This window comes from Balaenoptera physalus, assembly GCF_965194825.1.
Source record: "Balaenoptera physalus genome assembly, chromosome: 11".
NCBI lineage: Eukaryota > Metazoa > Chordata > Mammalia > Artiodactyla > Balaenopteridae > Balaenoptera > Balaenoptera physalus.
Window position 1 is genome coordinate 41446143 of NC_138896.1, and position 25455 is coordinate 41471597.

General features: G+C 44.0%; 2 protein-coding genes across 5 annotated transcripts; both read left to right on the top strand.

The window, feature by feature from the left end:
- The first annotated feature begins 24 nt into the window (after nt 1-24).
- LOC309638406 (uncharacterized protein) lies at nt 25-24733 on the top strand. The gene is made up of 2 exons (XM_082414377.1): nt 25-404; nt 23272-24733. The coding sequence occupies exons 1-2, from the start codon at nt 30-32 to the stop codon at nt 23539-23541; spliced, it is 645 nt and encodes a 214-aa protein (XP_082270503.1). The 5' UTR covers nt 25-29; the 3' UTR covers nt 23542-24733.
- On the top strand, nt 358-16771 carry LOC309638395 (HLA class II histocompatibility antigen, DM alpha chain). 4 transcript variants are annotated; one of them, XM_082414358.1, is made up of 5 exons: nt 358-496; nt 13815-14099; nt 15532-15810; nt 16036-16164; nt 16508-16771. In XM_082414358.1, the coding sequence occupies exons 2-5, from the start codon at nt 13868-13870 to the stop codon at nt 16510-16512; spliced, it is 645 nt and encodes a 214-aa protein (XP_082270484.1). In that variant the 5' UTR covers nt 358-496; nt 13815-13867; the 3' UTR covers nt 16513-16771. The 4 variants fall into 4 exon arrangements, with proteins under 4 accessions (XP_082270484.1, XP_082270485.1, XP_082270483.1 ...); XM_082414359.1 differs by lacking the exon at nt 358-496 and adding an exon at nt 526-2718; XM_082414357.1 differs by lacking the exon at nt 358-496 and adding an exon at nt 12424-12625.
- Nucleotides 24734-25455: the final 722 nt, after the last annotated feature.

Genomic DNA, 25455 nt, shown 5'->3' on the forward strand with positions numbered 1-25455 from the left:
CCCCACTCGCCTCTCCGTACGGGTTCAGCATGGCTACCGCAGCCCGGGAACGTGCACAGCGCAGGCGCAAGGGTGCGACCAGATTGGGGGAGGGGAAGGAGAGCGGGAGGCCGCGGGGAGAGCAGTGCGCAGGCGTGAGGGCGGGTTCCGTAACTCCCGCGGCGGGCCTCGGAGCGCGCGCAGTGGGTGGGGCGGAAGCGGGCGCGGCGCGCCGCCCTCCCGCCTCAGCAGGCCTTCCCCGAATGCGGGCGGCCTCGCTGGGCAGCCGGGGGAGGCCTGCCTCGGTTCCTTTTCCGCAGGTGGAGGGTGCGGCTTGGGACGCCCGCGCCGGAGTTCAATGGGAACGCGCGCCGCCGTGCTGTTGTCAGTGGAAGAGAATGAGGCCTGGATCTGGAGTTGTGAGGGTTTGCAGGGTGGGGTCTCTCCCCGGCTGTAGTGTGGTTCCACGACGGGAGTGTTGTCACCGCCCTCGTCGTGCTTGCGGCGGGGATAGGAGGTGCGGGCGGTTGGTGTGGGCGTTTTGTTCGGTCTCTTTGTCCTAGGCCGCTTTCTAACTTCTCATTTCCTCTGAGTCTACCTGGAGTTCCTTACTTTATTGAGACCTGCCGGAGCCTGGACTTCTTTGCCTGATGCAAAACTTGCCAGCATTTTTATCACTTTTACTTCTTTACTGGGCTTGTCTCGACCATTTAAGTTAAAACACTTAGGCTTTTTCTAAGGCTTTATCCTTTGCTCATCTTGAATAAAACCCATAAAAATCTAATCTAGGGATGGTTGCCACCTAAAGGCGACCTTTTACTTGTTCATGGGCAGTAATCCCTCCCTTGACCCTCAGAGTGGGTCAAATTTTCACTCTAGTTCATAACTCCCCCCTACTCCCGACCCGCAGAACGGAACAGAAAGGCCAGCTTACGCGAGAGTTCTTGGCTTTCCATCTCCCACCTGTGAACTGGGCCGTGTCTGTGTTCCTTTACCACCATTGTACTCGAAGTCCTCTCTTCGGATTAAAGAAATGTATTTTCCTTTTGACCTGGTCAATCTTATCTGTTACTCTGAAGCTCTCCTCCATTTTCTACCAATTAGCATTTTTAACTAATCCCTTAATACAGTTTTCCCAGCCTAAAAAGAAGAAAAGAAAGACAGTAACCTTATCAATATTGTATTCCCTTGTGGACTCGCTTATCTAACTCTAAGCTCCCCTACACAGTCAAGACCTGAAATTGTCATCTTAATTTTCCTCTCTCTGCCTCATTCCCCACTCTAGCTCATTTCTTCCACTACTGAAACTGTCCTGGCAAATGTCACCAGGAACCTCCTAATTGGCAAAGTCAGGAAGCACTTTTCAGTTCTCACCTTATTTGACCTCTCTGAAGTATTTGACATTTGATCACGCTTCCTTCCTGAAATTCTCTACACCCTTGATCTCTGTGACTACTTCTCACTTGTTTCTTTTCCTGCTTGTCCAACTGTTCCTCTGGTCTCCTTTGTGGACTTCTCTTCTTCGGCCCTGTTGATGTTTGCCAGGATTTTGCCTCAGTTTGCTTCTAGTTCTGTTCATCGTCTCTAAGTAATCTCAGTGGCTCAGAGCCTCTCAGATCTGTATTTTTAGTTCAGAGGACTTTCCTGAGCGAAACTCACTACTGAATTTTACCACTTGGATAATCCTCAGACACTTGAATATTTTCAAAATTGATACCACCTGTATGTGCCCTAGACCTGCTCCGTCTGTATTTTCCGGGTTGATGGCAGCTATTCAATCAAAAAGTCTGGAATCTGGGAGCCATTCTTGATTTCTTTTTCTCACAACATTATATCTCCTAGGCTTATCATTGTGCCTCTAATACAGCCATTGACTCACACTCTGTCCTAGTCCTATCACCTGAGCTGTATCAACAGCTTCCTAACTGATTTTCTTATTTCTAAAGCTGCACTGTTCACTATGGTAGCCACAAGTGGCTGTTTAAATTAACATTAAATACTGTTTTAAATTTAGTTCCTCAGATGCCCTAGCCTCATTTTAAGTTCTCATTAACCATGTGTGGCTAGTGGCCATCATATTGGATAGCACAAATTATAGAACATTTCCATCATTGAAGAAAGTTCTCTCGAACAGTGCTGCTCTAGATTTTTCTCTCTGCCTCTGCCACAATACTGCCAGGAATGAGCTTTCCAAAATACAACTCTAGCCATATGCTGCTGTTTAAGCCCCGTATTAATTTCTCATTGCCTGTGTGATAAAGTCCAAATTCCTGTACTTGCCAGAAAGGTCTGTCTACCTCTCCAGTGTCATGTCTAGCCACTTGCTCTTGGGCCCTATATTCCAGCCGTATTGAACTGTTCCCCAGATAGACCATTTTGTTTTACACTGTATTTTACACATACTGCTCTCACTATATGAAATACGCTTTTCCCCAGTCCATCTAAGCCCAAATACCATCATCTGAAAAGCCTACCCTTGCCTTCCAAATTGACTGCTCATCCCTTGGTGTCCCTTTATCTTATGATTGCACCTTTCACAGTGAATGGCATATATGTGATGCCACATGTTTCTCTCCCTTACTAGACTTTGATCTTGAGAACAGGGCCATGTAGTTTTGTTTTGTTTTGTTTTTATTTTAAATGCCCCCAGCTCCTGGCTCAGGACCTGGCCAATATGAGGTGCTCACAAAGTGAGCAAATGTTGAAGGAAGTTGATGTTTACATAAGTATGTGACTTAGGTAAGATTGTAATGTATGTGTTTGGAGGGGGGGGGCTCCATGCATAGTATTGGGGAAATAATCATAGACAAAGTTATTGTTGTCAGATAAATATTTGAGACACTGGGATGGTGGGAGGAAAGACAGAACAGAGCAGATCATTTTCACAGAGCATTGCAGTCCAATCTGGCCCGAATAAAATATAAGCTACAAGAAGTAGAGCTGGAGGAGATTGGAAGTTACATTTATTTGAGACAATGTGATGATTTCCAGTGCTGTTAAGTTTGGACCTAGTGGAGAGCCACTGAAATTTTTTGAGCAATGGCTTGATTGGAGTTATGTCATTAGATAGGAATTCTATCTTCATATCCCCAGGGGCTATCTCTATACCTGTTAATAAACACCAAATAAAAATGCCACGTGTTGGAAGGAGGTGAGACTGGTGATAGCTAAAATTCTTTGAGTTTTTGAAATGTCTCAGGCCCTATTATAAATGCTTTACATGTAGGAACTCTTCTAATGTTTATAACCCTATAAAGTAGATACTATTGTTATCACTCCCATTTTTCAAATGAAACGACTGAAGCAAGAGATGTTAAATAATTTACTTACAGTTACATGTTTAATAAGTGTCCAGAGCTGGGATCTGAACCCAGGCAGTCTGTCTCTGGGTGGTATGTTATTCTGGTTGTTAGGCACAGCAGGTATTTTAAAATCAAAGATTGAAGTTCGAGAAAAAAAGGTTAGTAGAGGTAGATTTGGGAGTCACCTTTGAGGTGTAGTTTGAATCAGTCATGCAGGTAAGTAGGTGAGATTTATAAGGGAGGAAGTATGGAACAATTTAGTTGTGGGTTAAACATCACGCTCTGGGTTACATCCTCACACAGGGAGCAAGAATAGGAAGAGAAACCAGTGTAAGAGCATCAAACAGGAAAAGCAGAACAACATAATATGAGGAAGCCAGAACAAGAGAGGGCTGCAGTGAGGATTTCATGTTTATTGAATGAATGACTAATCAGGAGTTTTTAAGCTTGTTTGTGCTATGGACTTCTTCGGCAGTTTGGTGGAGCCTTTGACCTTGTCTGACAATAATATTTGTAAATGCATAAATAAAATACACAGTTATCAAAATATTTAAAGAAATGTGTGATGATCTAGTAATAATGTGTTCCCTTATTAATAGAATACTAATACAGTAAATAAAATGATTTATTGCAGGTCTAAACTCGTAATTGTAGAGGTATTTTGAGATGTCTATGATATGAAAATATTCGTTGATGGTGGTTTCTATTGATGATGACATTACAGGTACCGCTAGTACTACAAAGACTTGTTTTCTACATTATTAAGTTTCAGTTAATTAGATGTTCTTAAAAATAAAGGTGACTCTTTTTGTTCCATCCAAGTTCATGGACCCCTGAATTTTATGGCATGTGGACTGCAGGTTAAGAACCCCTGTTCTTTTTCTTCTTTTTTTTTTCGCCACGCCATGCGGCTTGCGGGATCTTAGTTCCCTGTCCAGGGATTGAACCTGGGTCCCGGCAGTGAACGCGCGGAGCCCTAACCACTGGACCTCCAGGGAATTCCCAAAAACCCCTGTTCTGATTGAATGAGGAGACAAGATCCTGCAGAGGGTGTGAGAGAATGAAGAAAGGGGAAATCTCACTAGGTTGGTGATTGGGGGTCATTACTGATATTGGAGAGCAGTTTTGTAGTCTGGGGATAGAATTCAGAGTATGGGGAGCCTGAAAAACCCGGGCCAAGTAATTCAGACTGAATCTCGTAGAAAGGGGAGAGCTGTTTAAGTTTTGAGAGGGGAAGGAAGAGCTACTTTTATAGGAAGTTATTTGGCACCATTGTGCACCATGGATTGGCTTTGGAGAGACTGGAGGTATGTCAGGTAGGAATCACAGCACACATTCACCTATGGAATGAAAAGGAATAAAGTCATAGCATTAGAATTAATCACACTTAGAGGAGAATGCAAACCTCGCTGTGGTCCACGAGGTCCCACGTGGTCTTGCTTCTTCCTGCCTCTGGCCTCATCTGCTGTCTGTGCTCTCTTATTCACTAATAATATGCCAGCCACACAGGTCTTCACCTCCCTGAAGGAGCCAGCCCCTTGCCTGCCTCAGGGCCTTCCTCTTCTTCCCCCTCTGCCTGGCTAAATCCTACTCACCCTTCAGATCCCATCTTAATATCACTAGGTTCCTCGTTTCACTTAGTGTCTCTTATGGATCTCAGTTCTTTTCCTTCACAGTACCTTTTACAATTTGTTTTTGTAGGTTCGTATGATTACTTGTTTAATGCCTCTGTTTTCATTAGATTATAAGTTTGGTCATGTAGGTGTCTGGTGCCCAGCATACTACCAGGTACATAGAGGGTAATCAATAAATATTTGCTAAATAAATAAATGAATGAACCTCATTGAGCCACAGATTTCTTGTTTATATAATGGCAATAATAAATTCCAACCTTGTAGTTGACAGGATTGCTGTATTCAAATAATACAGCTAAAAGGGAACAATGAATATGGATGTGAAGAGATCACTGAGCTGGGAATGAGGGTAAAGGTGGGAGCTGGATGGCCAGGTTTACTCTCTGAATTAGGCTGTGGCAGGGAGGAGGAAGAAAATGGGAAGAGGAGTGGGGTGCACAGGGAAAGCAGTGGGAGTGAAGATGTCTGTAGAGTGGCCCACAGACATGCCTGGTAAGATTTACTGTTTTTTTTTTTTTTTTTTTGGCTGTGTTGGGTCTTCGTTGCTGCGCGCGGGCTTTCTCTAGTTGTGGCAAGCGGGGGCTACTCTTTGTAGAGGTGCGTGGGCTTCTCATTGCGGTGGTTTCTCTTATTGCAGAGCACGGGCTGTAGGCGCGCGGGCTTCAGTAGTTGTGGCACGAGGGTTCAGTAGTTGTGGCTCGTGGGCTCTAGAGCACAGGCTCAGTAGTTGTGGCACATGGGCTTAGTTGTTCTGTGGCAGGCATGTGGGATCTTCCTGGACCGGGGCCCAAACCCGTGTCCCCTGCATTGGCAGGCGGATTACTAACCACTGCACCACCAGGAAACCCCAGATTTACTGTTGAAATATCCATGTTAGAAGGAATGACCTATCATTCATCTGATGCTTGAAGGCTCTTCTAGGCCCAGCTTCAACAACTTCAGTAACCAACAGCCCATTTATTCATCCAGTGAGTAGTCATTTGCTGGTGGGCCTTCTTGGTAGATGCTGAAAATGGAAAAAAAACAGGAAGAGATCCTTGATACCTTGCAGTGGAAGTGAGGTGACCGAAGCAGACATAAACAGAAGAGCATAATACAATACAAATGATGGTAAGGACAGGCCGGTGCTGTGGAAGCATACTGAAGAAGTCACTCATCTCCACTCTGGGTTCCAAGGCTACCTGAGGGAGGTGAGATTTCGTCTCAAAGGATGTATAGAGATAGGTTAAGTGGATCCAGATCATTAAGGATCATGCCAAGGAAAGCAGATTGTAGAGAGCCATTGAAGGCTTTCTTGCAAAAGTATGATGTGATCAAATGTGCCTAATAAAAAGATCCCTGCGGCAGCACTGGAAAATAAGAATAAGATTGGAGAAAGATCAGTTCTAAGAAAATTGCAGTGATCCAGGAAAAAGACAAGCAAACCAATGAGGGACTGAACTAGTGGGAATGGAGGACAGACTAAAGAGATATGGAAGAGGTAGAATTGATAGGACTTGGTGAACAGTTGTTTGAGAAGGTTTGAGGAAGATGAAGTTGTCATGGTTGACTGCCGTATTTGTGACTCATCTGATTGGGTGGACAGTCAACTTACACACTGAGGTCTTCAATACGGGAGCTTAAACATGCTGGAAAGGGAAGGTGGTGAGTTTAGCTTTGTAAATTTTGAGATAGAGGTACATTCAGTGTAGTAATTCCTGAACTTAATTTGCCTAAAAATTCATTATTGAACATTCAACAGAGGTTTATGAGACATCATGTAAAATAGAAAACTCACTAAATTTTAAAATATGAAAGCACAGTTTGAAAACCACAGGAGTGCTTTTCATTTAAAACTTTCCCTTAGACATTTTTGAGATAGTTGGGGAAAAATGAACACAGATTGGCTTAAAGGAAGTTAAGCAATCATTTTTAATTTTGTTGCTTGTGGTGATAGGGTGGTAGTTACGTTAAGGAAAAAGTCATTATAGATACCCGTAGAAATGTTTCCTGGTGAAATATAATGATAGAATTTGTTTAAATACTCCAGAAAAAAAGAAAAAGTGTGTGGAACAGGAGAATAGATGAAACAAGAATGGAAGACTTTTAGAATGTTGAAAATTGTTGAAACTTAAACAAGAGTACGTGGAGGCTTACTGGATTCTTTTGTGTATGTTTGAAATTTTCCATAGTAAAAAAAAAAAATTTAAACTTAGTCATAGATCCAAAGGAAATCAGTTAGTGGAATGTAAATATTATAATTATATAATTAATCAACACTGAGGTCATAAGTGTATTTTGAATTTGTGGCAAGACTTGTGACAGACCAGAGGTCAAGTAGATGACATATATCCCTCGGGCAGTTAATTGGGAGATGCTTTCTGAGTGTTAATGCACAGACTTAAGCTCACGTTTATGCCTCAGATGATCTAACACAATTGTCTGGGCTGCCGTATGTTTAAGATAATTATACTGAGGTGGTTGGTTCGTGGTAATTCTCGCTTCTCTGGGAATAGCTCTAAGACACAGAGGTGATGTTGTGCCTGGCCACCACTAATTGATCCGGAGGTCCACACCTGATACAAGCTGAGCCCGTCAGATTGTCCCTCTCAGCAACGTGAAATTTGAAAGATAGAGGCTGGAGGACTTTGAAGGTGTGGCATATTAATGGCAACTCAACCCTTGCTGCTAAGGACCCTGTGGCTCCTCTTCCTGAGCCTAGCTGATTCCACCCATCTTTTGATTTTCTGAACTAGCTCTGTATCCGTCCAATAAATCGCCCCTTTAAAAGTTAAGTTAGCTAGAGTTGGTTTCTGTTGCTTACAACCAAAAATAACCTTATTAAATATAATAAATTATTACATAATAAAAATTACTGTGTAAACATGTTTGGTGTTTTATTACATCTGTGTTGAAATAAATTTAAAAATGAAAAATTGCTACTATCGAATTTACATTTTAAACAATTTCTTGAGGGACCCTATTTTGTGGAGAGTACATTTTGAGAACTGCTGTTGTACAGCATCCAAGTGGAGATACCTAAAGGCAGTTGAGTGTATGGATGGTGTGGAATCAGAGCCAGATCTGAGCCGAAGGGGGAAATTTGGAAAACGTCAGCAAATAGATGGTAACGGAAGACAAGTGGGAGTAGATGCCATTGAGAGCAGGGGTATAGTATAAGAAGAAAAGAGGATGAGGACAAAACTCCAGGGATACCAACACTTAAGGGGTAGCTGAAAAAAAGGAGTCCATGAGGGTGACAAGACGCCAGAGAAGTGGGAGGAAAAACAAGGAGAGAGTGCTGTCAGGGATGCCAAAAAAAATAGACCGTTTTAGGAAGGAGGGCATGGCCAACAGTGTCAAATGTTGCCAAGACTGCAAAGAGTCCATTTGATTTAGCGACACAAAGATGTTGAACCACTTCATTGTTGAGTGTTAAGGATTAAATGGAAAGTATGAAAGTAGAGAGATGGTTGCCCATGGCTTTTTCAGGAAACTTGGCTCTGTCAAGAGAAAGAAAATGGGGTAGGACTAGGAAGGGATGGAGAGCTGAGTGTTAGAAAGCTGTGACCTACTGGGTTTACAGGTGTGATGCCTTTATTTTCAGAGGCATTCATGTCTCATGACCAAAGACACTGAGTTACTAGCGTGCAGAACTGGTGCCTTGCCCTTCTCTTGACCACAATTCCCACTTCCCCAAACTGATGAGAGACTATTTTTGAGATATGTATTAATGGAGGTTGTTGCAGGGTCCTGACAGGAAGAGGATTACATAGAGGGAAGGGTAGTTATAAATGTTTGAACTGGTTCCCATTTGTTCTGGGAGAGAAAGGAGTTAACCACAACCTTGCCTTCATCTTGATGATGGGTAGTTATATTTCTCCGCATGCTGGACTTGTCTACACTGTACTCTCGGTGGAGAACTTGGACCCCCTTTGCCTCATTCCTTCCACCCAGAGTAGTTGCAGGGTCTGCTCTAACTGTTCCTAGCCCTCCCACCAGTCCTCTTCCTCCTGTGCCCCCTCCTCCCCCAGACATCCTTCCAAACAGTGTTGTATCTGGGTCATGATACATTCATTAACCAATTGCCACCCCCAAAAAGGAATGGGGCTCTTTGGAGGGTGGGTTTATTTTGGGTCCCCCATCCCATTTCTGACCACACATAGAACAATGTTCAGCAAACAGTGGTTTCTGAGCAAAAGTCAGCCCATATATTTTTATATGGCCCAAGAACTCAGAACGGTTTTTACATTTGTAAATGGTTAAAAAAAAAAAAAAGCAAAAGAATTCTATTTTGTGACTCATGAAAATTATATGAAATTTAAGTTTCAGTGTTCCTTAGTAAAAAGGTTAAGAACAAAACTCCAAGGAACAAAGATTTGCTATTGGGTCTTTTACAGAAAATATTTGCTCACCACTGGTTTAGAACTCCAGGTGGCTGTGTGTCATCTGTCTCCACCAGCAGTTCTGGTGATGTCAATAGACCTCCTTTCTATCAATACTTTCCTAAGGGGCTGAATCTTCCCCACCGCAGGAGCTACTGACGGATTAATCCACAAAGGATGAGACATTAGGAAAATATTCTACTTTTTTTTTTTGGAGTGTAACACAATGATTTCCAAGCCCAGCCCAACCCTGGCACTCTGCCCACCCCCACCACACATACACACACTCACACACACATACGTACCCTTTTCAGAATATGCAGGAGGTCATGGGGGTGTTTTGGTTTGGGGCTGTTATGGCTGCTGTTATTTGTTTCTCAAAAGGGAGTATGGATTTTGAAAGGACCATATTCACATAGATTGATTTCTAAGATTACTTAATTGCCACATTAGATCTTTCTCACTGCTTCTTCCCCCACCCCTTCTGTCTTTCTTTTTCTTCTCTATCAAACTTGCAGCATATACACTGACAGTTTCTTCCTCACCTCCCACTTACTTCTCAGCCCACCACAATCTGGAGTCCACTCCCACTCCAACGCTGAAACTGCTCTCAACACATTTGTCACCCATCTCATAATTACCAAATCTAAGGACACTTTCCCGTCCTCCCTTGACTTCTGAGTAGCATTTGATAATGCTGACCTTGCCCTTCTTCATGGAACACCTCTGTTCTCTACATCTGCTTCTTCTTTATTCTTCTCTTAGCTCACTGGATGCTCCTAGTGCCACCAGATTCTTACAAATTAGTGCATTTCAGTGACCTGCTTATTATCTAGCATCAGTGCCAAGCCCAGCCTCCTATACTGTGTTCTGGACTGCTCGGCCGTGTATTTCCCAGCCTTCCTGGACGGTTGGCTTCCTGTTAGATTCTCTCAGTAGGAGGTATGGGTGGGAGATCAGATGGCAGGAGAAACCAAGAAGCTTCCTGCTTTAGTTTCTAAGAGAGTGGCAGCTCCTGGTACCAGCAGCAAGAATGGGTGATTCTGGACTCCAGCTTCCTGGGCAGAGGAAATACCTTCTCAGTGATCCAGCTTTGATGGAGATGGCGCCTTTGTGGTAGATCCGGAAGTGACTGTGATGGTGTCTCCTCCAGGACAATAGCAGGTGTAGACATGAATTCCAGCTCAGGGGCAAGAGCTGCTTCTGATTGCCAGGTTTTCCTCTTTCCTATTTGCACCTCCAGCCTCTCTCTTTTTCCCTCTTGCGTGTCTTGCCTTTTAAAAATACCTTTGTAACCAATCTCTATATTAAATCCCCTCAGTCTGAAATACCTAGAATGATCATACCTTCCTGACTGGATCCTGGATGATACTGAATAACTGGTATGAGGTTGGGGTTTGAACCCAATCCGACCTGTGTCCTTGTGTCACTTCCCCCTCCCTCTGCACAGTGTACGTGGGTGATCTTGTCCACTGCCTCTGCTTCAGCATTTGTGCAGATGACTCCCAAATTAAGGTTCTTCAGCCCACACCTGAGATCCATACCCATCTACCTCATGCCTCCTGGTTACCCTGGCACCTCAAATTCAACACAAAACCGAACTTAATTCTCTGCTTCTATGACTTTCTTTTCTATTTCAACTCAGTCCATCATTGATCAGTCACCTAGACTGGAGACCCTGGTGTTACCTCTCCTTGACCCCTCCACATCTAATCATCAGCCAAGCGCTTTAGATTCGACTTCCTAATTACATCAATATTTGATTCCCTCCATCTCCTCAGTTCAAGACTTAATTCAGGCTCTTACCATGTCTCACCTAAAGTATTGCTATGCTGCTACCAGAGGGCAGTGTGTGTGTATGTGTGTGTGCAACTTTTAATTTTGATGTCATACACATCACAAAGTCTACGTGTGGACTCTTGACCAGCAGTTTGGCCTCAGTTCTTTTCAAGCTCCAGTCCATTATTGGAAGCATCAGAACGATTTTTCTAAAATGTTAAAAATGATTGTGTTACCCTTCGGTTTAAAGTCTCTATCATCTGTAAAATAAAAAACACCCTCCTTGGGACTTCCCTGGCGGTCCAGTGGTTAAGACTCTGCACTTTCACTGCAGGGGGCACGGGTTCCATCCCTGGTCGCATGCCGCCTGGCTTGGCCAAAAATACCCCAAAAACAAAAAACAAAAACACCCTCCTTGTGGCATAACAGAGCCTATGTGATCTGGCTCTTGCCTAAATTTCTAGCTCATCTTAAATCAACTATACCCCAATCAAAATTAAAAAAAAAAAAGTGAGTAATTCCTCAAAAAAAATGTTCTTTCCAGCTCATCTTGACACCCCACCCCCACCCCCTGCCCGTTACCAAACAGGGAAACATGAGCATCCTCCAAACATTCATGTCCAACTATACAGAGGTCTCCAAAGAAAGGAGCTCTGAATGCCTTTGACCTTCACCCATTTGCCTACCCCTTGCCCTGGAAGGCTTTTCTCTTCTCTCACATTCTGCTGGTCTGTTTTTCCTTCAAGACTCTTAGCAGCCTTCCTGATTACATCCCACCTATTTCTCCATCCTCATGAAATTACTACTTCCAAAACACACTTGGCATGGTCTTATTTGAATACATTACATTGTATGTAATTATTTATTCAGTGACCACCCCCACTCCCCCCAACTTAGACTCTAAACTCTTTGAAAGCAGGAATATGCCTTATTCATCTTGGTACTTCTAGCCCTGGACCTAACGCTTGTTACATTTTCAGTCTATTTCTGCAGAAGGAAGAGAGCTAAAGCCTGAAGGAGAATAAATTTTGTGAGAAAGAGGAGGGGGCTTGGGAGGGAGAAGACAGGGTCTGAAGAGCCCTGGGGGGTTACCATGGGAAGATGAACTTCCCCAGTTTATTATTCGGCCACAGGGTGGTGCTGCTCAGAAGAGTCCCTTGGTGTGGTTACAGGCTGAGGCTGACTGCCAGATACTAAAGAGAGATCCCCACCAGGAGGCAGACATTCCTCCACTGCCTCCCCAACCCATCTACAGCCCCCAGGGTGGCCTGGTAAAAGAGCCAAGTCCTAAGAAGGGTGCTCGCTCGTGGTCTCTCCCCAGTGACCGATGACGTCAAACCCTACACTTTCTGTGATTGGCTTAACCAGAACGACAAGGGCAGTTATGGGAAGTGAGCTGGAGAAACATGATCTGGGAAGGAATCTGGGGACCTGGGTCAGCCGTTTGGTAGCTCCTAGCCCCCTGGGAGGTGTGAAGATATGGATCATGAGCTGAGCCAGGGAGCTGCGCTGCTACGGCTGCTACCCCTTCTGTGGCTGCTGCCCCAGTCCTGGACTGCCCCTGAAGGTATGGCAGTACCTCCCCTTTACTTCCATCCTGACTGGGGTAGAACCTAGGGAGCCGGGGCATTTGAAAGTGGTGAAAGTGCTTTGTAAGTGGTGAAAGTATTATGAGAGAGTGGAAACGATAGCGGAATTGGGAAAGAGAGCTATACTATGGATGGATGGCAAACAATGCCAGAGGTGCTTTGTAGGTTTCACTGAAGACAATCTGTTGAAGCAGAGATTATTATATCCACTTTCCAGACGAAGGAAATGAGACTCAGAGTTTAAGTAACCTGTGGAAGTTCACCCCGTTGGAGAGTGGTAGAGCTGGGATTTGAGCAAAACAAATGTTGTTTCCACTGTTCCTACTTAGGAGTCTACTCTGCACTCTGTCATCAATTCACCTTATGATTGTTGAAAAATCTCTTAACTTTATTGGTCCTTAGTTCCTTCTTTGAAAAGGATGGGGCAGAATGGAAGAAGAATCTGGAAGACCCCTCTTACTCTATCATTCTGGGTATTGGGTTTTGAGTAGAAGATCTCCTCCTGGCTGGGGAGATTCCTGCCAGGAGTTTCAAAGAATTAGAGATTATTTCCTGCAGCTATGGTGCCATTCCCCCAGTCCTGTCTTTGCAAGGTCTGCAGGGTTGAGGGAGGGGAAGGTATTTTCAGAGAGGCCTGGTGCCAACGAAGCGGCTGAAAAGAAGCCTGGAGAGTGGTTTTTCAGTCTGCCATGTGTGTCTGGGGATAGGATAGGGCAGTGCCATCTGTGGCTTAGGGAGGCCACCACCATTCCTCCACATATCCACGTGAAGACTGGGAACCCATCCAGGCCTTTCACAAGTCAATAGGATGGCCTCCCGGGGATCAGGCAAAGGTGGAGACCTTTGGGAGGATGTAACCCTATGCCAGGATGCATGGCTTGGTGAGCAGAATGCAGGTTAGATTTCAGCCGCCACTTACCTCTTTGGCTGGGTGCCTTTAGGCACAAAGATACAACCAACATTGTGATTCTGAATTACTTGTTACAACTTTAGACAGTTGGCCTTTTTATGGGCTGGGTAAGTTTGGCGAGATCCCGTAATTTCTTTTATGCTCCCACCGGGAGGCAACCCACCTCTTCCCCTCTACCTGAAGCAGGCCTTGCTGTTTTCTAAGCTAAAGAGGAGGAGGCCCCCACCTCCTTGGACACCACTCTGTCTCTTTTGCAGCTCCTACTCCAGGGTGGAGGGATGAGCTGCAAAACCACACGTTCCTGCACACAATGTACTGCCAGAAAGGGAGTCCCAACGTGGGGCTATCCGAAACCTACGACGAGGACCAGCTTTTCTCCTTCGACTTTTCCCAGAATATCCGAGTGCCTCGCCTGCCTGAATTTGCTGACTGGGCTCACAAGTCTCGAGATACTTACAACATTTTCTTTGACAAAGCATTCTGCCGGGCGATCATTGAGGAAATTGGCCCAGAGCTTGAGGGGCAAATCCCTGTGTCTAGAGGTCAGGGGGTTTTCTGGGGGGTGGGCTGCCCTCTTAACCTCATGATACACTGAATTACTCCCCTTCTCTCCAGCTCCCCATCTCTCCTGCTTTCTGGTTCTCTCCTTGGATTTTGATTTTTCTACCACCCATGATCTGTACTCTGTTTTTGTTGTGGGGCAGAAGAAAAGTCCCTGGGATGTAGTAGGCATTCAAAACTACAGAACTTGATGAATTCAACAGAGACCAACTGATGCCTACTGAGTATTAGGGCTTGTGTTACGACGCTCAGCAACATGGAGGGGAGAATGGAAGCATCTGATGATGTGCCTGCATTTTATTTTATTATTTTTTTTTTTCAAAAAAATTTGAGTTTATTAGGAAATGCTGATGGATCATAGTAGATGAAAGCCCCAGCTGACGTAGTGAAATGGTACTAAGTGCCTTGGTAAACTAGGCTTAACTACATAGGTTAATCAAGCTCTGTTAATGATTATTTATTTTATTATTCTACCATATTTGTTTGAGCATCATAATGTGTTTTTTTTTTAATTGAAGTATAGTTGATCCACAATGCTGTGCCAATCTCTGCAGCACAGCAAAGTGACCCAGCCATACACATACATACATTCCTTTATCCCAGGAAATTGGATATAGTTCCCCGTGCCACACAGCAGGACCTTATTGTCCATCCATTCTAAACATAATAGTTTGCAATCATAATGTGTTTTTAATGTACATTTGCCAAGATTTAAACTACAAGACCATATCAAAACTGAGTTGACATTAATTGGATGATGAGGTAAATTTAAAAAAGGTATGGATGTGATCAGGGTGTCTTTCAAATATATCCAAACATATAGTTCCTTGAAACTACCCTTAAAATTAGTATTTTCAATTTTTTTTACTGATTGGTTCTTTTTTTTTTTTTTTGGTGGTGGTGGTTATCTTTATTTTCTTAAATTTAATTTTTATTTTATATTAGAATATAGTTGATTTACAATGTTGTGTTAGTTTCAGGGACACAACAAAGTGATTCAGTTATACATATGTCCATTCTTTTTCAGATTCTTCTCCCATATAGGTTATTACAGAGTATCAAGTAGATTTCCCTGTGCTATACCGTAGGTCCTTGTTGATTATCGATCTTATATATAGTAGTGTGTATCTGTTCATCCCGAAGTCCTAATTAAAATGTGCCTGCATTTTAATGAGAAGACAGCGTGTGATCAGATGCTGGTGTGAGGTCCAGACAGGAAGTGCTGCAGGACGCAGGGTGGATGTTCCACAGTGGCCTGGCTCTGGTCCAGGTCTGGTTCTTGCCTAGACGAAGACCTCCCTCAGAGCCCCAGCTCACCCCGCCTCGTGTCCCCTCCATATGCCACATCCTCTCCACACACGGGGGTCCCATCTAAGTTAGTTGCTTCTTTCCCTCACCTCAGTACCCCCACAGGGCTCCCCATCGCTGAGGTGTTCACTCTGAAGCCCCTGGAGTTTGGCAAGCCCAACACGCTGGTCTGTTTCGTCAGTAACCTCTTCCCACCCACACTGACTGTGAGCTGGCAGCATCATTCGGCCCCTGTGGAAGGAGCCAGGCCCACTTTTGTCTCAGCCGTCGATGGACTCACCTTCCAGGCCTTTTCTTACTTAAACTTCACGCCAGCACCCTCTGATCTTTTCTCCTGCATCGTGACTCATGAGATTGACAGCTACACAGCAATCGCCTTTTGGGGTGAGACCCTTCTCCGTGGAAGCCTAGTTCCTTTTGGGGGCAGAAGGGGGTAGACCCACAGGAGGACTTCTTTCTCCACTGGGCCCTTGTTTAGTCTGTTCTCACTCTGAGCTGACCTCAATCTTCCATGCCTCAGTTTCTCCCTTGTCATCCCAGACACCCGTGTCTTTCCCCTGGGGCTCCCCAACCAGGTCTCTGGGCTGACCGGCTTCCCTTTCTCTCTAGTGCCCCAGAATGCTCTGCCCTCCGATCTTCTGGAGAACGTGCTGTGCGGTGTAGCCTTTGGCCTGGGTGTGCTGGGCATCATTGTTGGCTTAGTCCTCATCATCTACTTCCGAAAACCTTGCTCAGGTGGTATGTCAGGGCATCTGGAGAGGGCATGTGTGGGTGTGCCGGGACCGACCTGTGGCCTGGGGAGCGCATACAGTGGTCCTCAGGCCCTTGGCGGGGAGGCCTGTGTCGGGCACCGTGGGACATCCTCCTGGTTGAGGTCCCAAATACACACACCCAGTTCTAGGTCATGAGAATGGCTTTGCGTGGGTGAGGAGCGATGTGGGGGGCTGGAGGAAGGGTGCTTGGAGATGATTTGGAGAGAAGGAGAGATCAACTTCTATAGGGTGTGTTGCAGGCTGGAAAGGGCCTTTGGGGACAAGGAGGATCCCCCTGATGGCTTTCCTCCATCCTCCTCTCTCCTCAGACTGACTCTTCCTGACCAGTCTGAGGCCGACAGCTGCAGCCATCCAAGCAAGAGGTGTTCAAGTTTCTCACATCCTACCCAGGATCTCTCCTTCTCAGAGCAGGAGGCCCTGGGACTCCCCCCAGGGGATGTGTGTGTGTGTGTACAGGTTTCTCAGCTGGGGTCTCTGCTGTCCCTGGGCTTTTGCATCCAGGGGAAGCCAGAGTGGCTTTCCTATCACGATCACATCACTGCCATGTCAAGGCAATAAATCTCATTTCTTAATATCAGTGTGGCTTCTTTTTTCACTCATGATATTTATTTCTGGATATTTTAACTTGAGTAAGTTGTCATGTCAGATTCAACAAGCCTTAACCTGACACGTCTGCCCTCGTTAGGGAGAGAAATGGGAAAATCCCTAATTCCTCAGCTGATTCCTGTTCCCTGGTCTCAGTACAGCACGATGGCTTTTACTCCTATCAGTTTGTGCAAAATACGTAAGCAATGAAGGCAGAGCCACTTTCTGATAATCTGCTCACAAAATGGTGGAGGAAGCTGCTTGCGGGGTTTTTTGGATATTTTTTTGCAATTTACCGTTTGTGAAAATGTTTATGCCTAGTATAGGCTGCCTTGAGGAATATATAACTGCCTTCAACCTACATCATAGCTGAGAAAACAAGAGCTCATAATGGAAAAATAAGCCTTCAGATGCTATTCTAACTCAGTCATTCCGGTTTTGTGAAAACAGTATAATCCAAAGTTCTTGAAACGAAGTGTGAACAGCCTGGAAGGGCCCAGAATTCATGTGTCCTTTCAGATGATCTGTTCGTTGGCCTGAGTGGACCGTCCAAGGAGAACTGTGATGATGCTGTCTTGGGTGGATGGTGGGAGCAGGGGGCACATGTCTACTAGTGGTAATTTCCTTTGCATGTGCTTTGTTTCTTGCTTTTCTTGGTGTTTGGGAGTTGCTTTGGAGGAGGGGGCGGCATTAAGGTGAAGAGTGAAATTATTTTGGTATCGGTGCAAGAGTCTCTGTTCTTTGCATTGTATCAGAATCTAATGTAAGGGAAAATATCCACTTCTTCCCAGGAATTGGCATCTCCTTGAACCATCTCATTTCTAAGAGCAGCATATGTACTGGTTAAGAGTGTGGAGTCCAGAGCCAAACCGCTGGGAATTCAATCGTGACTGTCAAAGTTTAGCTGTGTGCCCTTGGACAAGTTACTTAACCTTTCTGTGTCTTGGTACCATTTTCTGTAAAAGGATGATGATAACAATGGTGCCCACCTTAATACGGTTGTTGTGAGGCTTAAATAAATTAACATCTTGTAGAATGCTTAGAACAGCGTTTGGCATGTAGAAAAGGTGCTCAGTAACTTAGCAAGGATTTTCACTGGGGAATTTAGCAGCATCATTAACTTCTTTTCTGGAAACTACTTTGAATCTACCTTCAAGTATTGTATGTTCTCCCTTTGAGATGTTTTTCTTTTCTTTTCACTTTACCATTCTACATGTCTCATTGCTTTCTAGTTCTTCCTGATTTCTCTCTCTCCATTTTCCAACTTATCCAGAAACTTCCTGCCAGTCAAGCCTTAAAACTGCTTTCATTTATTTATTTATTTATTGGTTGCCCTGCACAGCTTGTGGGATCTTATTTCCCCAACAAGGGATTAAACCCAGGTGTTCAGCAGTGAAAGCGTGGAGTCCTAACCACTGGACCACCAGGGAAATCTCAAAACTGCTTTTATTATTCTGTGTGACCTTAGACAAGTCACACCCCCTCTCTGGGCCTCAAACTCCTCATCTGTAAAATGATGGGCTTAGGTTAGATGCTCTCTATCAATCATTCTATAATACTGTCACTTATAATACTCAAGAAGCCTTCCAGACCCTCTCTCGTCTGGTGTCCCCCCTTTAGTAAAAAAAAAAAAATAGTGCCTCCTCTTCCATGAATCTGTTCCTAATATTCCAGCCCTGACTGACCTTGACTGAACTCGGAATTCCAAGACTTGGCACACTCAACCCAGACCTTGCTCTCAGCGCTATGCTGCCTTGGTTTATGTGTTAGTTTTTTTTTTCATACAACTACTTTGTAATTTCAATGATTCAGGGATCATAAACAGTTTACATTCCCACCAACAGAGCAAGGTAGTTCTCACTTTCCTTTATTGTCACTAACACTTGAAATTATTTGACTTTCAAATGTTGGCGATACAGTGGGTGTCAAGTGGTCTCACGTTTTGTTTTTTTTTTTAATTTAAAAAATTTTTTTGAATTTTTAAAATTTTTATTTTTTAACATCTTTATTGGAGTATAATTGCTTTACAATGGTGTGTTAGCTTCTGCTTTATAACAAAGTGAATCAGCTATACATATACATATATCCCTATATTTCCTCCCTCTTGCGTCTCCCTCCCACCCTCCCTATCCCACCCCTCTAGGTGGTCACAAAGCACCAAGCTGATCTCCCTGTGCTATGCAGCTGCTTCCCACTAGCTATCTATTTTACATTTGGTAGTATATATAAGTCCATGCCACTCTCTCATTTCATCCCAGCTTACCCTTCCCCCTCCCCATAGGGGCAGGACAGGAATAAAGATGCAGACGTTGAGAATGGACTTAACTTGCCTTTCTCTCCTTTGCTAGTGAGGCTGGACATCGTCTTATACGTTTATCTCTCTGTGAATTGCTGATTCATATCTTTTATCTGTCTTAAATATGGCTTTTTCTTGTGAATGTACGGGGGTTTCTGAAATATTTTATATAGCAATCCTATGTCGGTATAAATACTGCAAGTGCCTTCTTCCACTTTGCTGCTCATCAGTTAAATTTGTATACGGTTCTTTCCCCAAATAGAATGATTTCATTTTGACAGTCAAAACCCATATGGTTTGTGTTTTCCTAACCTTAAGAAATCCTTTCGAACCCCAAGGCAGTAACGTTACAATTTTTGCTGGAACATAAAGTGTTAAGGTGAGTCTCCATTTTCTCAATGAGAATATTTTAAAAGATTTCTGACCAATTTCAAAATTTAAAGTTCTGGTATATAGAAGTTTTAGGCAAATAGTCAAATGTCTGCTAACTATCTTTATTTAGTTACTAACTCACAAATTTAAAATCACATATTTTATAACATAATATTTTAATGTAGGCATATTGCTGTTTCCACTTTTCACATTTCATAAAACAATTTTTATTCTAATTCTCGTGTATTTATTTGTGATTATGCTAATAGCTTCTAAATTCTTTGATTTATTTAAAAAATAAACCCATTTATTTAAACTAAAAAACCCACCAAAAACAGTTTGTTCATTTCTCCTACCTGCCCACCCCTCCCTGGCAGTCTCTGGCAACCACGAAACTGTTCTGTTCTCTGTTTCTATAAGCTTGGTTGTTTTTTCGTTTGTGTTTGCTTGTTTGTTTGTTTATAAATTTATTTATTTATTTTTGGCGGCATTGGGTCTTCATTGCTGCACGCGGGCTTTCTCTAGTTGCAGCGAGTGGGGGCTACTCTTTGTTGAGGTGCGTGGGCTTCTCACTGTGGTGGCTTCTCTCATTGTGGAGCACAGGATCTAGGCGCACGGGCTTCAGTAGCTGTGGCATATGGGCTCAGTAGTTGTGGCACAGGGGCTCAGTAGTTGTGGCTCACAGGCTCTAGAGCACAGGCTCAGTAGTTGTGGCGCACAGGCTTAGCTGCTCCGCGGCATGTGGGATCTTCCCGGACCAGGACTTAGACCAGTGTCCCCTGCGCTGGCAGGCGGATTCTTAACCGCTGCGCCACCAGGGAAGTCCCCGTTTGTTTGTTTGTTTTAGATTCCACATATAAGAGAGATTATACAGTATTTTTCTTTCTCTGACTTATTTCACTTCCCATAATGCCCTCGAGGTCCATCCATGTTTTTGCAAATGGCAAGATTTCATTCTTTTTTATGGCTGAATAATATTCCATTGTATGTTTACACCACGATTTCTTTATGCATTGATGGATAATTAGATTGTTTCCATATTTATAGAGATATTATTATACTATAGAAATATAGTAAATAATGCTTCAGTGAAAATGGGGTGCATGTATCTTTTTGAGTTAGTGTTTTTGTTTTCTTTGGGTAAATACCCAGAAGTGGAATTGCTAGATCATATAATAGTTCCATTTTTAATTTTTTGAGGAACCTCCATACTGTTGGTGAATACTTATGCAATATTGGTAGGAATGTAAATTGGTGCAGCCACTGTGGAAAACAGTATGGAGGTTCCTCATGTATTTATTAATTGAAATCATTTTAGGATAATGTATCTTCTCCAAACAGCTTTGAGAGAGTGACCATAACTTGGAAAGGAAAAAACTTAAGGGTTTATATAGAAGGTAATTCTCTCTTTTCTGATGAATAATTTAAGGTGAAAAAGCTTTGCCTTATATCTGGCCATATATGATATTTCACTGTGCTTTCTTCTATTAGGGTTATTGTTCTCCTTTCACAGTTAGATCTTTATTGATCTGGAGTTTTTCCATATGGTATGAGTATGTTTACAACTTTCTTTTTCTCCAAACACTAAATTGATTTTAATGCCATGTATCAAATATTTGATTTAGGGCTTCCCTGGTGGCACAGTGGTTGAGAATCTGCCTGCCAATGCAGGGGACACGGGTTCGAACCCTGGTCTGGGAAGATCCCACGTGCCGCGGAGCAACTAGGCCCGTGAGCCACAATTACTGAGCCTGCGCATCTGGAGCCTGTGCTCTGCAACAAGAGAGGCCACGATAGTGAGAGGCCTGCGCACCGCGATGAAGAGTGGCCCCCACTGGCCGCAACTAGAGAAAGCCCTTGCACAGAAACGAAGACCCAACACAGCCATAAATAAAATAAAATAAATAAATAAAATAAAATAAAATAAAATAAAAAAGAAACCAAGCCTCCTTAGTGCCCACCAGTGCTTCTTATAAAAAAAAAAATTTTGATTTATTCCCAGGAATTTTATGCCAGATTCCCCCATATGCATGGATTTGTCTCTGGATTATTCAGTTCAATTGGTTTGTCAGTTCCTGTGTCCACTTAATCATGTTTAAATTATTATGGCTTTTTTTGTGTTTTAATATTTGGTAGGGCTAGTTTCCATTTCTTTGCCACCTCACCTCCCAGAAAAACCACATTTTGCTCTTCTTTATCAAAATTGTCTAAGATTCTTATGGACTTTATTATCATGTACATTATAGAATCAGCTTGTCAAGTTCTCCCCAAATTCTGCTATGATTTTGGTTAGAGCTATGGGGGGAAACTGACTTCTTCATTATGTTAGGATGCCTCATCCATGAATATGGTATGTCTCTTCACTTCTTAAGGTCTTCATTTATGTACTTTAACAAAGTTTTCCTTTTTTTCCTAGAAAGTTTTTATACTTTTGTATGTTAATTTCTAAATATATTTGGTTTAAAATTCCTATTATAAATGGTTGGCAATTTTCAATTAGTTTCTAATTGATTATTAAGATATTATTATAGTATAGAATTTAGAGTCAAGTCATGGTGCTATTACTTAGTATCTGGGTAAAGCTGGGCAGTCACTAACCTCCCTCTGCCTCCATTTTCTCACAGTTAAAATGGGGAGGTAATAACATGATTCAAGAGTTGTGGTGGCAAATCAGGTAAAATATCCGCTAGTAGTTCAAGTAATCTGGCTGCAGGATGGAAGGAGGTTGAGCTAGTTATAGCAACTGTAGCTCAAAGGTCAGGGTCTAGAGCAGTGCATCCTAACAGAGAAGAAGGAGAGCGAGGAGAGGAGAGGTGGGAGGTGGGTGGGCATGGAGTTGGACAGACTGGGAAGTCATGTAATCCTGATGGGATGCAGAAGTGTGTAGTTTTGAAAAGACATTGAAGGAAGTCACAAATGTGGTCTCATGCTCTTGGTTTTCAATTACAAGTGATGGACAGGTTGAACAATTTTTGAGTTTATAAAATGGAGGCTTGAGTTAAAACCATCTGTCCAGGACTTCCCTGGTGGTGCAGTGGTTAAGAATCTGCCTGCCAATGCAGGGGACACGGGTTCGAGCCCTGGTCCGGGAAGATCCCACATGCCGTGGAGCAACTAAGTCTGTGCGCCACAGCTTCTGAGCCTGCGCTCTAGAGCCCATGAGCCACAACTACTGAGCTCGCGTGCTGCAACTACTGGAGCCCGCGTGCTTCAACTACTGAAGCCCACGTGCCTAGAGCCCGTGCTCCACAAAAAAGAGAAGCCACCGCAATGAGAAGCCCACGCACTGCAACGAAGAGTAGCCCCCACTGGCCGCAACTAGAGAAAGCCCATGCGCAGCAACAAAGACCCAACGCAGCCAAAAATAAATAAAATAAAATAAATAAATTTATATATATATATAAAAAAAACACACTATCTGTCCAGAAGCGGAACCTGTGAACGTACAGGGAGGGACGTTAGGAAGGACCTAGAAGAGATTTTTTTATTATGGCCATACTCTCGAAAAAGCATAAGACCACATTTCTGACTTCTTTCAAGGTGCCAATGATGTCACTGTAGTTCGTTTTTGTTTTTGTCAGTCCAGGTAGCTGGTAGACCCCCAACAGCACCTTATAACATTGCCCAGCTCGTGTGGTTATATGCCAAGACCGGGATGCCAACCGCCTTCCTCTTCTCCGACACGAATCCAGCCCACTTCCAGGCCCCCTCAATGGAGAGGACTTCCTGTCCACCAAACACACAATGTCTTCTCTTTTCTCTTTTAAGTCCACTGGCCTGATTGCTTACTTGCATTAACATAAACTCTTCTCTTTCTAGATGTTTCTTCTCACTCCCCAACCGACCTGTAAGCGAATGACATGGGAATGGAGCTCACATCTCTTAGCTCTTCGGAGTCCCTGTAATGCTTTGCAGGTAAACACCATGGTCAGTCCACTTCTGGCCTATGGTGGCCAGCTTAGCAGAAGAGGCAGCGGGCAAGGAGAGGACTCACTCTTTGGGCCCTTGTGTAGCGGCAGTAAAAGAGGGACAGCATATGGGAAGCTGCCTGCGGTTCCCCAACTTCAGTCCTGGGTGTTACATAAATAGTTATCCAATCACCAACGATGCACAGGACAGTTGAAACATTCTTTGGGGTTGACTAGAGGTGGGGGACAGAGCTATGTCTGTAACAACAACAACAAAAAAGTAGGGTTAGGAGGAAGAGGGGAAGGAAGAAACCACTTTGCTGAGCACAGGTCTCTGGGTTTTTCTGTCCAGCTTGATTCTAAAAAGCACCCTCAGTCTTCTCATTAATAGAGAAGTGAAATCGTCTACATTTCCTGTTGCTGCATTGTGGAAGGTTTCACATCTCCTTTGGCTACCTGAGCAGAGAGCCAGACATGAGAGGGAGCTTGCTGAGCCTCAGGGAGCTGGTGGAGGGCCACACAGGCCCTCCTGTGTGGAAAGCATACCTGTGCCAGGCGAGATTTGGGGACCTTGAAAAGGATCCCAAGACCTGGTTCCTGAGTTAGGTTCACTGCCTACCTGGAGGGAGGAGGAGAGACGTAAGGGGGAAGCGAGCGTGTGTGTAGGAGAATTCACACAGTTTTGAGACTGTCGAAAGAAAAAGTGGAAGAGACACTGGTTCTAAGAGCAGGAGGAACTCTGAGCATCGGGAGGATGAGACTCAGAAGGATGGGGTGGCTTTTCCCTTTTTCCTTTTCTCAGCGGAGGCCTCCACGAGTTACCTTTACTTGGGTCATCTCAGTCCCAGGATGTAGTGAGTGTGTGGGCACACTCAAGTGGGTGTGTGTGTTTGTGTGTGTACCTCGAGACCTTGGGTGTGAATCTTTGGACCTGTTTTCCAAACTGTAAAATGAGGACCATTAACAGGTCTTTTTAAAATTAATTAATTTATTTATTTTTGGCTGTGTTGGGTCTTCGCCTCTGTGCGAGGGCTTTCTCTAGCCGCGGCGAGCAGGGGCCACTCTTCATCGCCGTGCGCGGGCCTCTCACTGTCGCGGCCCCTCTTGTTGCGGAGCACAGGCTCCAGAAGCGCAGGCTCAGTAGTTGTGACTCACGGGCCTAGTTGCTCCGCAGCATGTGGGATCTTCCCAGACCAGGGCTCGAGCCCGTGTCCCCTGCATTGGCAGGCAGACTCTCAACCACTGCGCCACCAGGGAAGCCCTAACAGGTCTTTTAAGATTAAATGAGATAGCATGTAAAGGATTGACTTAGCGTAGTATCTGTCACAAAGTAGAAGCTTAACAAATTTTGGACTCCCCTTCCTCCATTTTCTGCCCATTCAACACCCTTAATGGTTCATTAGAGAAGTTCAAGTGTAGTGGTATAGCCCAGGTGGGGTTGAGTGTATGGTTGGGGGGGGAAACGTGGGCAGAGCTTCAGTGAAGCTCAACTAGTTACACAAAACAACTCTTTTGTTCCTGATATTCATGTATGTTTTCATCTTGGGGGTAAGCTTCCCCCCCTTCCTTTTTTCTTCATAAATATCAGATTCTCTGGGGGTCAGGGACTTGGAAGGAGGACAGGTAAGTGTGGTGTCAAGGGCTTCCCTCCTAATCCTCTTTTATTTAGCTCACTATCAAGTCAAATTCAAGAGCTTTCAGAAAGCAAGGTGAAACTTGCTTGGACCTCCCTGGTGATGCAGCAGTTAAGACTCCACGTCCCCAGTGCAGGGGGCCCGGGTTCGATCCCTGGTCAGGGAAATATATCCTGCATGCCGCAACTAAAAAAATCCCGCATGTGGCAACGAAGATCCCATGTGCCGCAACTAAGACCTGGCGCAGCTAAATAAATAAATAAATATTTTTAAAAAAGAAAACAAGGTGAGGAGAGGCAGCCCTGAAGCCTAGTGGGGAGCACAGAGAAACCAATTTAGGGTTTTACATTTGTAATGGAAAGATCTATCAATCGTATAGTTCACAATGAGAATGAATTGCTATTTAAAATTTGTCTTTTCCTGGGGAAGAAAAGTAGGGATGTTTTATCTCATTTTTCTAG